Source organism: Haplochromis burtoni, unplaced genomic scaffold (genome assembly GCF_018398535.1).
Source record: "Haplochromis burtoni strain Fernald_Lab_line unplaced genomic scaffold, NCSU_Asbu1 Contig_198, whole genome shotgun sequence".
In the NCBI taxonomy this organism is placed as follows: domain Eukaryota; kingdom Metazoa; phylum Chordata; class Actinopteri; order Cichliformes; family Cichlidae; genus Haplochromis; species Haplochromis burtoni.
The window spans coordinates 634,034-648,514 of record NW_024582559.1 but is presented as its reverse complement, the minus strand read 5'-3'; the positions used below and the strand labels follow the sequence as shown (position 1 = coordinate 648,514).

Genomic DNA, 14,481 nt, shown 5'->3' with positions numbered 1-14,481 from the left:
GGAACTGGATCCCCTACTCAGGTAGTTATATAATGCCTTAGAGACACAGATTGGTTGTATCTGCAGTGGCTAACACTGCTTGTATAAAGATGAATCCGTGAATATGTCCAGTGAATAACTGGAATTAATCGATTAACCTTCCAGAAACTCTGCGATTTACGATTAAAAAAAGGTAAAAACAAACAAACAATTTTTTTTTAAATTTGTTAAACTGGAAATTGTTAAATAAGTTAGATTAGAAATGAAACCCCTGACTAACAAACAGAGCTCCCTATATACCATCACCATCATCACTTACCACCCACCTAAGCTCGTTCCCGCCAAACAACTGTGCACGAGCATCCACCCAGCGCTGAACGCCTCTCACACACACAGCGAAACTTGGGAGTTGAATGAGAAGCACGCAAGTAGACCCAGCCGCGTACAAGTCAGCGAGGACGAGCTCCTGTGATCAACAACAATAATATTAATTTAAAAAAAAACTCCATCTTTGGGAAGAAACAATGGACGCAAAAAGAGTGGAGACCGTATCCGCCCGCGTGGACGCCGCTGTTTCTTCAACTGGTAGGACAGTGATGGCATGTTTTGGCTCGTGCGCCGATAACAGAGTGATTTATAAGGTGTCTTTTGCTCGGTCTCTCGTGTGGAAAATATATATGCAAAAAGAAGCCAAGTGGAAGAGTGGAAATTTAATGTTGCCTCGCTTCCTGGTGAAAATACCTTTTACAGCGTGCCTTAAAGCTGTTATTACAGGTGGAGGACACAGGGATACTCTTTAATTAGGCAAAGCGGACGTCTTACTTTGGTAAAAACCACAACTTTAGAGCTTTTTTGGGCTAAAGATAAGACCAAATGCACTGTCAAAGGGAAAAGTTACAATGAAGTGACTAATATTAGTAGTGCAGTGGGTTCTCGGTTAATATGTTTTCAAAGGCAACATTAAATTACTCCCATGCTAATTTTTTAGCTTGCATGTTTTTTAATGCTTAGCATATTTTTCGTTGTTTGTAACCAGAGCCATGCCAGGACTTTTGCCTTCTTTTGAAAGACAGATATTGTTTGGGTGACCATTTCTTTGACAGCTTTCATTAGTTTGTCATTGCATGTTTTTACTGTGCAGTTTCACCTAGATTTAAATTATTAGTTATTTGGCAATTGGTCGTTAAAATGTCACAAAATACGTCACTTCCTTTAAAAAAATATCTATGTTTATATTTTTCAATAATTATATTACATTTGTCATTATTCATTAATGGAGAATCGTAGAAAACTGATGACAGTGACAGTGAATCAGCATATCGTTTAGCAGGACCTCACCTAAACAGAATCCAGTCTTCATTAAGACACCTGTGGTTTTCCTTCTTTGACTTTAAGTTGTTTGTGATAGGCTTTTTTTTTTTTTAATCTGCAGCTGTACCCTACACTGTGCATACTCAAAACTTGTGGCAATAGGTTTTATGTAGCCATAAAAAAAGACCATAATGGATTCAGTAGCACAAACCCTCTCCTGGGTTCCTCCACCTCTCTCCTGCACAGTACTTGGCTGGCATCCAGAATAATGATCACTCAGTTATAGTCCGTAGGTTTCCCCTTAGGCCGTTCACTGCCTCTCTTAGAGCCAAAAGGAGCAGTTAACTTCTCATCATTCCTGACACGGGTTAATATTTGTTTGCACGCCTAATTGACTCCTAATTATCCTTTTGTTAAAGACGTGAGTCATACCTTTAAGGTTTTAAACAGATTTGAGCTGCTGAGGAGCGTAACGCTCGTCCAGCAAACGCTGTACTGCGATCCGGAGGTTTAGATTTTCAGGTATTAGCCCATAGCGGGAGGGGTGTATAGAGGTGGGGAAACAATACTGTATGTAGCTGCTTAAACAACCACTAGCGAGGAATAAAACTTAGAACAACTAATGAGGTCATGTTGTCTTTTAACAAAAGCACTGTGACAATCAGGCTGGTGAAAGTGAAGACTGTGGCAGGTCCCAGTTGTCTTCTGTTGCAGTTACAGTATAAAGAGCTTTTTCATAGCAGCCATTTTGACATGAAATAATAGCTGAGCACAGGTGTAAGTAATCACATTGATTAGGGCTCTGTAGCTAAACAGAACAGTGCCTTCGGTAACATCATTAGTAACACCTGTGTTTACCTTATTACCAAAAATGGCTGCTGCGAAAACGGTCTGTTGGCTGCATTGGAATGTAAACACATTATGCTATATGTTATGTGATTGAAGGATATTTTAAATCTCATTTAATTGAGATACCTTATTGTGCTAGTCATTTTCTTTGCCTATATACTTTTCAGTCATAATATATTTATGATTTTTTTTCCAAGTATTCATCAGGACTGTGCTCAGACTCAGGACTGTTTAAGGTTGAATCTTTAGCTTAAAAATTACATAATACTGTAATCTTTTTTTTTTCCAGTTATGGTTTATGTTTAAACTTTGATTGTTGTGGTTTGTGTGGCTGAGGTTTGGCTAGTAATAGAGTGCCATGTCTAGGACTCCCCTAGCAATTGATGACTTGCTTGCTTAGTGTGGGTGTGAGGTGGTTAGGGTGTGTGTGATATCCCCCGTGTTGGTGTTGTTCCTTGATCATAATTATTGTTGATCCAGGTTCACCACTGCAGAGACCAGACTGTTATCATGTCATAGATTTGTGATGTAGAAAAAACCCTACCAATGTGCACTAAGTGGCATTAGGATTGGGGTTGGGGGATGTAATTGGGGTTACGGGGTTATGGTTTTGGAGTTGGTGTTTCTACGTTGCAAAACTATGACATCACAATACTGTGATCAGCCGCTTGTAATGTTGAACCTGCACCAACGTTAATTATGATGATCCAGGAACGACACCAACACAGGGACATGAGACTGTGGAGCAATTAGCATTTTTTGCTGTCCTTTGTTTGAATCTGCCATCTGGGGCCATTCTTTGAGGAGTTTGCATGTGCTCCCTGTGCCACAGACACTAACAGAGACCTGAGGGTGTAGGAGAGGCTATATCAGGTGTACCATAAACCTTTGCAGGATATGTTGTTTATCTTAAGTTAATGAGGCCTGTGGGAGTTTGAATCTGACTATAGTTAGCTTGCCTTAGCAGCTGACTCTAAGCCTCTCTGATTTACTGTAGTCGCCACTTCTGACCCTTTTGCTTGGTATTTAAGGCAATTTAGATTTAATTAGAACTATAGGGTCAGTCTGTGTGTGTGGGAGGGACTGGAAGGGGCTGAAACATGTAGACATTTGCTACAAGCTTGCATCAGAAATCACTTGACTGTCACAGAGAGAATCCACATTCTGTCCCCTATGGCGCTTATTTTTCCTCAGCTCTTCCCTTTCCCTTAACTCCAGTCACTAAAGCCATCACTACTTTTTTTTAAAATCCCAATAGGATACCACATTATGGTGGTGCCCCAAGGAAATCTTAAAATATAACAATCAGCCATAAATATGCTACACCGCCCAGCCATGAGTTGATCCTCCCAAGAGCTGCTTCCTTGGTGCAGTGATTCTTTGCATCAGTGCCTCGGAGCTCTCTCAGATCACCATTACAACTTCTGTCGGTGCCTGCCAACGGCTCCTCTAGACATTTCTCTCCTTTAGTGCAGATTCTCAGAGTTTCAAAAAACGGCGGTATATGAAGCGCAGCCCCGCGAGGCGTATTGTTCTGACTGAGTTGCTTTCAGCACCACGGCCAGCTCCTTCTCTTGCACCTAAACCTTTGGGAGTGCACTGTGGAGTTTTTCTAAACGCCGTCTTTTCATATTAGCAGTAAAGTAGCACCACAAAAGTGTTGAATCAATGCTTCATTTACTCTGTTTTGCATTTGATTAAGCTTGCATTTTACCTACGCCATGCATCAGCTAACACATTTGTAAGACCTTTGTTAGTCAGCAGATGTAACAAGTCATGACTATAGTGACAGCACACCCCTGTTGTCATTCACAATTTTGGTCTACATGTGGGCAACTTTATAAATCGCACTGAGGTTAGCAGTTAGTCAGGAATTGGTCAGGTAATGTTTAAGTTGATGTTTTTTTTAAAACACTTAGGTGCTGTATTCAAAATGTTTATGCTATAAAAATGAGAGGAAAATTATTACTGCTTAGGTACGTTTTACTGACTGAACATCAGCTTGATCTGCTGTATTTTTACTTCCACTTTATTGGCTCTGTAACACTAATAATACATACAGATAGTTTTGTGTGTGTGTGTGTGTGTGTGTTCAGACTTCAGCTTTGAGCACTTATGGAGTTGAGAACTGACCACATGTTGTGTGCATGTGTGTACTTTCCAAGCATCTGGCAGTCAGGGGTCCTGAGATCACAGAGAAGCAAAGGTACAGATTGAAGAGGAAACTGCTCCAAATCTGTCAGACAGCAGGGCGGAATGATTCAGCATTTCACAGGAGTGTTTTGACAGTATGCAGTAAAGGATCACATAAAAGTCTCTTCTGTTTTTTTCTTCTATTTGTTACCTCAAACCACCAGTTGTTTGAATTGTTATTAGACCAATTTACATTGTCCTTGATGATCTCAAAGTGTGACGTGGAGATTATGCAAATAAAACTATTTAAAGGCCAATTAATGAGATTCAGAATTAACCACGTAATGTTTTTAAGTGGCAGCTTCGAGACACGTTCCTGGAAGCATCTGCAGGTGTTTGGGCTTTTTTTAATCAGGAAAATTGCAGATGTAATTGTGTGACTTTGCTTGCTCTAGCTTTGTGCCTCTTCACCCTGATAAATCTGCCATCATTTGGCAGTGGGGATCATCAGAATTTTGGATCTGTTTGTCAGGTTTTATATTAATTATGTAAATAGATTCATAATTGGACAGTTTGACTTGTTAAACAGTCGGAGGCATACCAACTGCTGTGGAGTTAAGTGTACTTATCATCATCACGGCAAAAGAAGGCTTTGTTGTCGATAGGTTTCGTTTTTGTAATCACCTGCGTGTGTCCTCTCTACCTGTCGATAAAAAGGAGACCCGTGGTTACATCTAGGATTAATTGTACAATGAACCTCCCTCCTTATCTCATGGGCACCCTCAAGCAGATTTTGTTTGCTTTGCATCCAGGCTTTGTTTTTCCTTCACATGGACTGGGTGGGGAGCATCTGCTTGCATGGACCATCTGCCTTGGGACACAGGCCAGACAAGAATGAGGGAAGGAAAAGTCAAAAAGAAAAGAGGGTGTGGTGAGAATGCAGGGTTCGGAAAAGGAGAGGCAACACAACACAGTGAAGTGTGAACCCACATAGTGCGACTGACTGGCACGCCGAAGGAGGGTCGCTGTACCATTTCTGTGGGTTACTGCTTTTGGGACGGAGGAACATAAGGTGCTTGTATATGACTGCTGGAAGCTGAAAGAATTAGACTGTGTTTTGTGTTTATGTGTCCACCCACAGGCTTGTTTATGCCGCGCATTCATTCTATTGGACTTCTTTGGATAGTGCGCCAAACAGCCGGTTCCAACTGGGTGGGAAATGCTTGGCCTCAGCTTGCAAACGTGCCTTTGTTTGTTAGTGCCAAGGTCACACTGTGGAAGAACTGCATTCCTAGGGAAAAAAGAAACCATGGTCACCTTTTACCTTTCCAATTAAACTTTCGGACTGCTTTGGAAACCTCTTTTTTTTTTATAAATGAAACTGTTGTTTGTATAGGTGCAAAGTGACTTTTTATAATAATGTATTTCATAGTTTACATTGCTGATCCCAGGACCTTTCTTATAACAACCAGCAAGCAAACAAACAAAGAAAGAAAATCCTGTGTTTTGTCCAGAAATGATTTTGCTGTGATCCCATAATAGCGCCTGACTAATATAGGATTACAAGATACTGATTTTGTGAATTTAAATATTTTTCTTGTCACATGGAGTTGTGGATTACTCATTTATGTTCTGCCCAAACAAAGGTTGCCAACAGGGAAGTTGCAGCACACACAATGTGGTTAAAGGCGTTTCCCTTGTCTCTTCTTTTCTTCTAAATTTAAAAGAATGTTCATTTATCGGCCGCTGTAAATGCTGATGCCGATATATTAGCAAATGACTAATATCAGCTGATGCATCTTTGTTCCTTACGGCAAGATTTCCGAGCACTTTAAATCATATCTGCGATAATGAGTGTCGATTTATATTTACCACTGAATTATTACACAAGAAACACAGAAGCAGTCCATCGCTATGTGCTTCTAAGTTCATTTTCAGCTGGTGAAATGTGTTGTATCTCACGCCCCCAACATTACTCTCCACTACGAGACACTGAAAATAAAAGCAAATCATAAAAATACCCCTTAAAGGATCCGCCGTATGTCTGGGAGAACAAGTTTTTCCAAAGACTCCTTGATGAAATGGTGTCAGGGCTGAACATCATACAGGCCATATGTGGAGGCAGGCCCGGCATGAGTGGCCAACTGGAGGGTCCGTCTGTCTTTCTTCTCATCCCAATAGGGAGGGGAGTAGGGGGGCTCTATTCTGGGATTTAGTTTCTTCAAAAGTCCATGTCCTACAGGGTATTGCCAGCACTTAATATAGACTCTCACAACAGCAAAATACTAAACATATCTGTCATTCCAGTGGGAGATTATGACATGCAAAGCATACTGATATGTGCCATATGCCAGCCTGGGTCCATCTTGATAATTAGCATGGAACTGAGAATAGACTGCAGCACTCTGCATGGAATGACAATGACTGCTAATGGGCTTATCATTATTTGTTTAAGTGATTATTAGTAGATCTTTTGCAGCGTTCTGTCAACCAACACTCAACCTTGAAAGTGATGGAAAGAATTGGTCAGCTGTATGGTAGTTGCAGCATCCATGCAGTGTGCAAGGATGACACCTAGTGGCCATTCAGAGAAATGGCCACTAAGTCAAGATGATGGTATGAAATAATTGTGCTAAAGTCTAGTGTGGGCATGCCTGGCAGATACTATTGACTTGCTTATCGCACTTTGAAAAACAAACAGACTGGGTTTATGTTGCCATACTTAGGCATAAAGCTGCTTTTAATGCTGGAGCTACTAAGTGATTTAGGTATTGATTATTCTGCCAGTTAATTGTTAATCATGTTTAAGAGCAGCTGGTGAACTAAGCCTCAACTGTTGTCCAAAATACAAGTGCATTTTTTTTTCTTTTCTATCTTTCTTTGATGGATTGGCAGCCTGTCCAGGCTGTACTGTCCAGCTCCCCCACCACCCGTTAATTGGATAAGCAGTAAGAAAATGGATGGATGGATGGACGGATGCATCTTACTTCTCTCTAACTGTTTGTTTGTTGTGCTTCCCTCCCTTGGGAAGTTTTTTCCGGCATCCTTATGAAATATTAGTGAATAGTGAGAAATACCCTTCTAAATTACCCACAGCCTACAAATGTAAGTAGCTTTGTGTCATTTTGAGCATCATCATAGAATTCATTATTACCACAGAAAGGAAAAATAAAAATGAGATGACACAGGAAAGAGTGAATCTGTAGTATTTTTGCTAATATATATATATTTTTTTCTTATCAGTTGATTTTATGCAGAGTTTGGTGCAGAAAAAAATAAAATAAACCAACTCTATGACTTTTTTTTAGTATCATTAGTCAGTGAATGTACTCATTGTTAGTTTTTTTGCTAACTGCAATATCATACCAGCTTTGTTTGTAAAGCAAATCCACAATGGACCAAAGTGCTATACATTGTACAAAAGCTGTGCAAATTTTAAAAAATACAAGTGATAAAATAAAATAAATAAAATCGACATCTCCCACAGTGTCAGAAGCCAATTTTAAACAGACAGAGAAGAGCCCTGTTTAATGTGCAAAGGCAAATTGTTCCACATTTTGGGAGCTGCAACTACTGCCATTGTGCTAATCCATAAAACAAGTATAGATGACAGGCAACTATCCTGATAAGAGAACATTCGTTGTGCAGTGGCAAACAAATTGCTCCTTGTTTGATGAGCTGAAAATCAAGTGCATCCCTGGAGACAATGAAAGTGACCTTACTACATAAACCTGCAGATAGGCTATATTCTTTTATATGCTTGACTGCCACAGTGACACGCATCCTTACACAGAACGTGCCCCAAATCCCTCTGGGTGCTTGTATAGTCACCAGCGCAGTGTCTCTGTACACGCTGACCGATAAAGACTCTCTGTTATCTTCAGATAGCAGGCGCTGCGGCTGAATAATTTATGGAGGCATTCCAACACTTTGACAGAGGAAACTGCACACACCCACAGAGGGCAGGGCGGTGGTGAAAGGTTTGAGGCGTATCTCTGGGGGTGTGTTTGTGGGTGCCTGTTTGAAAGTGTACATATTCAAAGATGTGTGTCTATAGCTTTTTCTTGGCACTGCGTGTTGTGTGTTGATTTTCTCTGATTTTTCTCGTTTGATTTTTTTCATTGTTTTTAAACTATCTCGCTGCAGTTCATTTAACGATGAAAGAGCGAGCAAGAGTGAGAGAGATCAGGCAAATGTGAGCCGATGGACTGTTCGCCCCATTCATTTTCATTACGCTGAGGGGCCCTCTCCTAAGAGCTTTGTCAATTACCCAGTGTATAAAAGTGCTCAACACCTAATTACACAACAGTTGCATAATAGTGCGGGTATGTAATTGAAACATAATAATGAGAAAATGCTGTGATTGACAGATAATTGTATCAGCAAGCTTGTTAGGTGGGTATGTCAACCCTTTTTCATTATCTTATGTGACCTTTCAATTAGCCTTTGCAGCCAAAGCTGCTGAAGGTTCATGTGAATAAACCAGCTGCATTCTGGAGTAACCGGAGACTCTTACCGAACCAGGGAAAAAAGCTTCCCTTGCTTCAACGTTTGCTTTTTTTCCCCCATCTGACACCGATCTTTGGTTCTTGTAGTCTTCACCTTACCTCTGATCAGATTACACAGCCATGGTTCAAGAAGTGATTGGATCAGTTTCAGGTCAGCTTAAGTAAATAAGTTAACAACAGCTGTTTCCGCAAAGATACCATTATGGAGCTCTCGGGTTTCAGAACAAGCAAGAAAGTAGATGTGACTTCACTGAGATCAGCCTTCAGTGTGGCTCGCATCTTTAAGTACTGCATTGCAGTTTGTTTAATCCACAGGGCTGTTTCCCACTTGCATTGTGCTAATTTTAGCTGCCACTTTGGAGGACAAGGTCGTGGTCGGTGTGTGAAAAATTGGGAAGACAAAATGTACGTGTCTATGCGTGCTGAAGGGAGGCAGAAAGTCATCCAGCCTCGAAGCACTCTGCTCAGTGTGTCTCACTGTGACTACCAGCCAACACGGTAACACTGAGCTACAGGGGTTCTGACCACCATGACATTGGAACGGCTTGGGAGATGGCAAAGGAGGTAGCAGCTCATTTCAAGCTATTGCACCAGAGAATAATGAGCTCCCTGGTTTATGGCTCCAACCTGTGACAGCATTTTTTACAGAGTTCCTACAGTGGCTGCAGCTATTTTGTGTATGTGCGTGTGTGTGTCTCTGTGTATGTGTTTGTATCCTTTTAAAGTTTTACCTTGTGTGGGCATGGATGAGGCAATAATTCAATAAATTTTTGAAATCCTACAATGTAATGTTTTCACTATTGGTTTGAAATAAATCTCTCTATGTGTGAATACAAAGCAAACCGTGGGGAAAAGTTTCCAAACTCATCAACCGATTCAGACCAGAGTAAACAAACTATACAGTAGGTATGGCAACGTCCTTAGAGAGTAATTGTAGCATATTCATATATACAGACTCGCCTAACCAGCTAATAAGCAGTAGTTCACTTGCATCAGGAGTACTGCAGGGAAAAAAATATAGCCAAAAGGTGTTGAAAGGACAAACTTAAAAAATTCCCAACAACAAACAGAGTTTGGCTTTCACCCATTCTCAGAACCTTAATATGAGACAAACAGGCAGATCTGGTAAAACTTATAGCATAGATTTAACGTTGGCTATAGTCTATGTTAAATCAACTTCACTCATCTGCCCTAACCTGGAGCATTTACACTTACTTGAGCAGTGAAGACAATTAGTGGACAGTGTTTAGTACTGTGGTGGGGAACATTCAAGAAAATAAAAGATTTAATAATATGTTGCTCATATTGTTGGATAGTGTTTCCATTTGGGTAATGGCTTCTGTAATGGGGTGTTGCATTATCCTTGCAAGGTTTTATGATAATGTTGGGCTTGGTTCAAATTTGTTCCTCCGATGTGTGTCTTCGATCATTTCACACCGAGCAGGGTTTTTAGTAAGTCTTTAGCTTTTCCAAAGTCACCTGCAACATTTGGACTTAAAAAGCAAGATTCCCTCTTAAAACCTCACATAAAGGTGTAGGAAGTTCTACCTGTTTACCCAAAGTGAGCTTTTGTTTTGCAGTAGTTACAGAAGCACAGACAACTCTACAATGAAAAGTAAGGGGATTTTAATTTGAACTAAACTGTTTTTTTTACTAAAGAACAAAATTTCATTTTTAAATGACTCACAGAAAATAGTGCCTGATGCAAAAATAGAGTGTCTTTATCGTTCCTTGTTAAATCCCATCACCCCATCAGCTCATGGGTGAGCTGTTTTGCGTGTTAAAACATCTGCCAGAAACAATTAGAGGAAGATGAGCCTAAGATGAGACTTGGTGCTTTAATGTGTCCATTATTTCAAACTGAACATGGTGAAGCAGAACACAGAGAACAGAAACACGTGTAACTGCCAGAATGTTGAATTTTGAGGAGGAGTAGCTGTGTAATAAAGCCATAGACCTCTTTTGCTTTTACCTTGTTAACTTAACAATTTTTAGTACCAGGTGTGTCACAGTCTTTCAAATTGAGGTTTTACCCCTCAGCTGTAAAATGGTGATGGGGTTGCGATAACGTGAGAACGACGCAGGAGTTTGATACCACATGTGCATCTACTAACTGGCGTGGTGGTGTGCATTGTGGTCAGAGATCTCCAGCTTGGTGGAGATTGTTCTAGAAGTCTTGTGGTTTGTTCAAATGCAACTTTTTCAAACCTAAGCTGTGCCGTCATGTTGTTTTTAGGGAGAGTTGGTTTTCTCCGGACAATCCTTCCAAACAAGTGCCGCTCTGTTAACATTTAACAGAGATGTAACTCTTGGGTTTTTTCAGTCTGTGAGCATTGCATGGCCTGACGCTGGGGTGAATTTTCTGGGACTCTGGGAAGATTGACGGCTGTCTTGAATGTGAGGGGAAGAAATTTTCTCACTGCAGAATGATGGACTTAAATATGTTAAACGTTTATTTTGTGACCCAGAAAAAATAATAAGAGTAATATAAAAACTAACTAGCTGCCGTCATTGTTGGAAACTGAGCTGGGCTGCGCTATGAATTCTGGGACACAGCTTCTTCTTCTTCGGGGTTTAACGGCAGCTGGCATTCTTGTGCATGCAGTGCTGCCATCTTCTGTTTCAGTCCGTTATTACACTCTTAAATCCTACTACCTGCGTCTTTTGTGATCTTACAAAGCTTCAAACGATGCGTCGACTATTAAATCAGTCGTCGACCGTGACTAGTCGACTAATCGTGGCAGCCCTATTATAGACACCAGGAAACTACCAAAACTTCTGCTTTTTTAGAAGTGCTTACACTTATTGATGATCAGTTATTGGAGTGTATATGATTATTAGTGCCTGGCTGCTACTTAACCTATTAATTCCTGGGAAAGACGTAAGGGTGCTCTTAGTTTTTCACTTACTGCTGAAGCATTTTGGATTAATTTTTGGTAGATAAATTATTATATCATGTAGTATGTAATTTTCTGTAATTCATGCAGTCTGCCTTCACAGATTGTCATGAATGCTTCTAAAGAGCTCACTGAATTTGAGTGTGGTACTGTTAGAACAAGTCAGTTTGTAAAATTTCTTCTCTCAAAGATATTCAACGATTAGCTGTGAGTGGGATTATTGCAAAGTGGAAGTGTTTGGAAACCACAGCAACTCAACCATGAAGTGGCAGACTACGTGAAGTTACAAAGCTGGGTCTGAAGTAGATGTAAAAGTCACCAATAAGACAACTTCCTGCGTTGAGCCACCTCTCTGTACTTTCCTGTGTAACAAGAACAAGAAAGCCGGTGTGGCAGTTTCCAAATCGTTAGAGATTTATGAACTAAAATCAGGGATAATTATGACTTTGTTAATCTGTAGCAAAAGTATTGTTTCGATTTTGGCTGCCAGACTGCAGAATACTGAGGTAAAATATTCGCAAGCAGTGCAAACTCTGTGAAAATGGATCGACTCCTGAGTTTTGAGTCAGGAGTTTTTTTAGTCTGCTCAACTTAATAATGAGGGCCACAGAACATGTAGACACACGGCCATTTCTGTTGGCCAGTTGGTCAAGTACATGTCTCACTCTCTCGTCTTTGAGAAGGAAAACAAATGGATAAACATACACTTAAAGCTACTGCTTATTCTGCTTATAATAAAAACAGTATCTAATGTGTTTTTTGTGCAAAACTGGGCGAGGCTTAGTCTTCCAAAACATCCTGCAGTTAGTGACAAGCTTAGATGATAAAGCCTAGGTGTCAAACACACACACACATATGGTGTAACACTAAATCCACTCCACTTGAGCTGCTCCCTGAATTGATTTTTTATAATACATTATCACAAATTGCTTCTGACATTACCGATGTGTGTCTGTAATCAAGGAACAATAAAGATTTAAGGCATTCACAGACTCAGTCTTATATCTCCTACAAAACCACGTAGTACCTTAAAGGCATTCAGCAGCTAATGCATGTGGATTGTATTTCAGTTATTTTCATGGGGTGGCGGGAGCAGGACAGATAATCACAACTGAGAGGATGAGGTAGGAGCAGTACTCCACCCATCTTCCACTTACATGCACATTTGTATTCTTTTTGCTTGGCTGTGATTTATGTGCTGCACTGAATGGGTGTGCCACAATCAGACAGACAAAATATTTTTCATAACGTAGAAGAACAGCTGAAGACTTGTAATTGAGTAAAATCTCGCAGATTATTGCTGGAATCTGGACATTGCATAGCTCCTCTGGATGGTTACGGAGCAGTGTATTAGTCTACTGTTTTTTCTATATTTGTGTCTCATTATGTCTCAATTTGAAACATGACGATACAAAAATTCATCCATGCCTGCTCTTGGAGTTGACTCATACTCAACTAAGGCAGTGTTGAATATCAATAGCTCCTTGAATATAAATTATTCAGCATAGGGACAAACCTTTCAAGCCTTCTCCCTCAGGATTTGGACGTCCCTCAGAATGTGCTCACCTAACAAGTGCTCCCACAGAATGTATATCCATGCATGCATAACATGCCGCAACACAGTGACCAATCTGTTCTCTCATTTCAATCATCGGCGCGTCTCGGCCTGCTGGGAGAGCGTGGCTCCTTTCCCAGTTCTCTGTCCCGGGCCCCCCTCTGTCTCCTCAGGTACAAAATATGTCTCGAACATCTCAGGGGAAGCAATTAGATTAAGCATTGCTGTCTCCCTGTAAGCACAACCATATATCACTATGCAGAAATTAATATTATGTGCATTTAAATGTAAACTTAAGCTCATTTGGAAAATGGCCAAAATGATTAGCATATGAGTCACAGAAATGAGTGACATTTAGAGTCTGTTGTAGGATAAACACAAGGTGTATGTTGAGTGCTGACAAAATTCTGCATTCTGAGATCCTGGTAATAAATCCATGGTTGTCTGGGGAAAGTTTGTGTAATGATGTTTAAACACTTGAGTACAAACATGCGGGTTTAGCAAGTTTTTTATGGGGTTTAAAAGTTACTTGCATCCTTAGCTGTGATAGCAGAGCTGATATCGTTTTCACCTCTGAATGCTGTGTGTGTCACCATTGCAAGATTTGGTCCTGGCAACACTGATTTTAGAAATCTGGTTCTTTATGAAGAACCAGATTGTGTCCCAGTCATGCAAGATGCAGACATAAATAACGAGGGATACTGATATGATTTTATTTATCCTGCTGCTATCATCTGTTCAGGTATTATCAGCTCTTCTTATGTTGATTATCAACTCTGTCTGTGTGGCAATTGATCAGTAAAGTGTCAGTACAGCTGATGCTGAACCTGCAGTAGGAAAAACATGCCAACAATGATAAAATGAACTAAGCTCAACTGCCATATCATAGTAGTGACATCATCATGGCAACAGGAGTCAGTATAGCTGAGGTGGTCCAACTGATAATTGAACGACAGTTGGATTCAGACTGAGGAACTGTGTAGTGCTTAATGAAACGCTATAACTTTTGTCTCTAGCATTTATGTTCCTCGGAGAAGGTCTTAGCAGGTGCATAGTGGCACTCTCTTGCACAAAGGTTGTCACAAGGTTAGGATTTTTAAAAAATTGTCTGAACAGTTTTGGTGACTGCAGGACTTTTCCTTTGGTGCTAACTGGTTGACATTCAAGTGAAACTCATGACTTTCCATCTGCACTTTGTGCACTTTGTATAGATGAGGTTGTGTGTGTGTGTGTGTGTGTGTGTGTGTGT

The 14,481-nt window shown here is 40.4% G+C and overlaps 1 protein-coding gene across 2 annotated transcripts in view; it reads left to right on the top strand.

Moving 5' to 3' along the window:
- The first annotated feature begins 311 nt into the window (after nt 1–311).
- Nucleotides 312–14,481, top strand: part of kcnip4a (potassium voltage-gated channel interacting protein 4a) — a 153,962-nt gene continuing 139,792 nt past the window's right edge. Inside the window, exon 1 of one of the 2 annotated variants that reach the window (XM_005935225.2) lies at nt 312–564. In XM_005935225.2, the coding sequence (XP_005935287.1) occupies nt 504–564 (61 nt within the window). In that variant the 5' untranslated portion in view covers nt 312–503. The remainder of the gene's footprint in view (nt 565–14,481) is intronic. The other variant, XM_014337786.2, reaches the window with a different exon arrangement.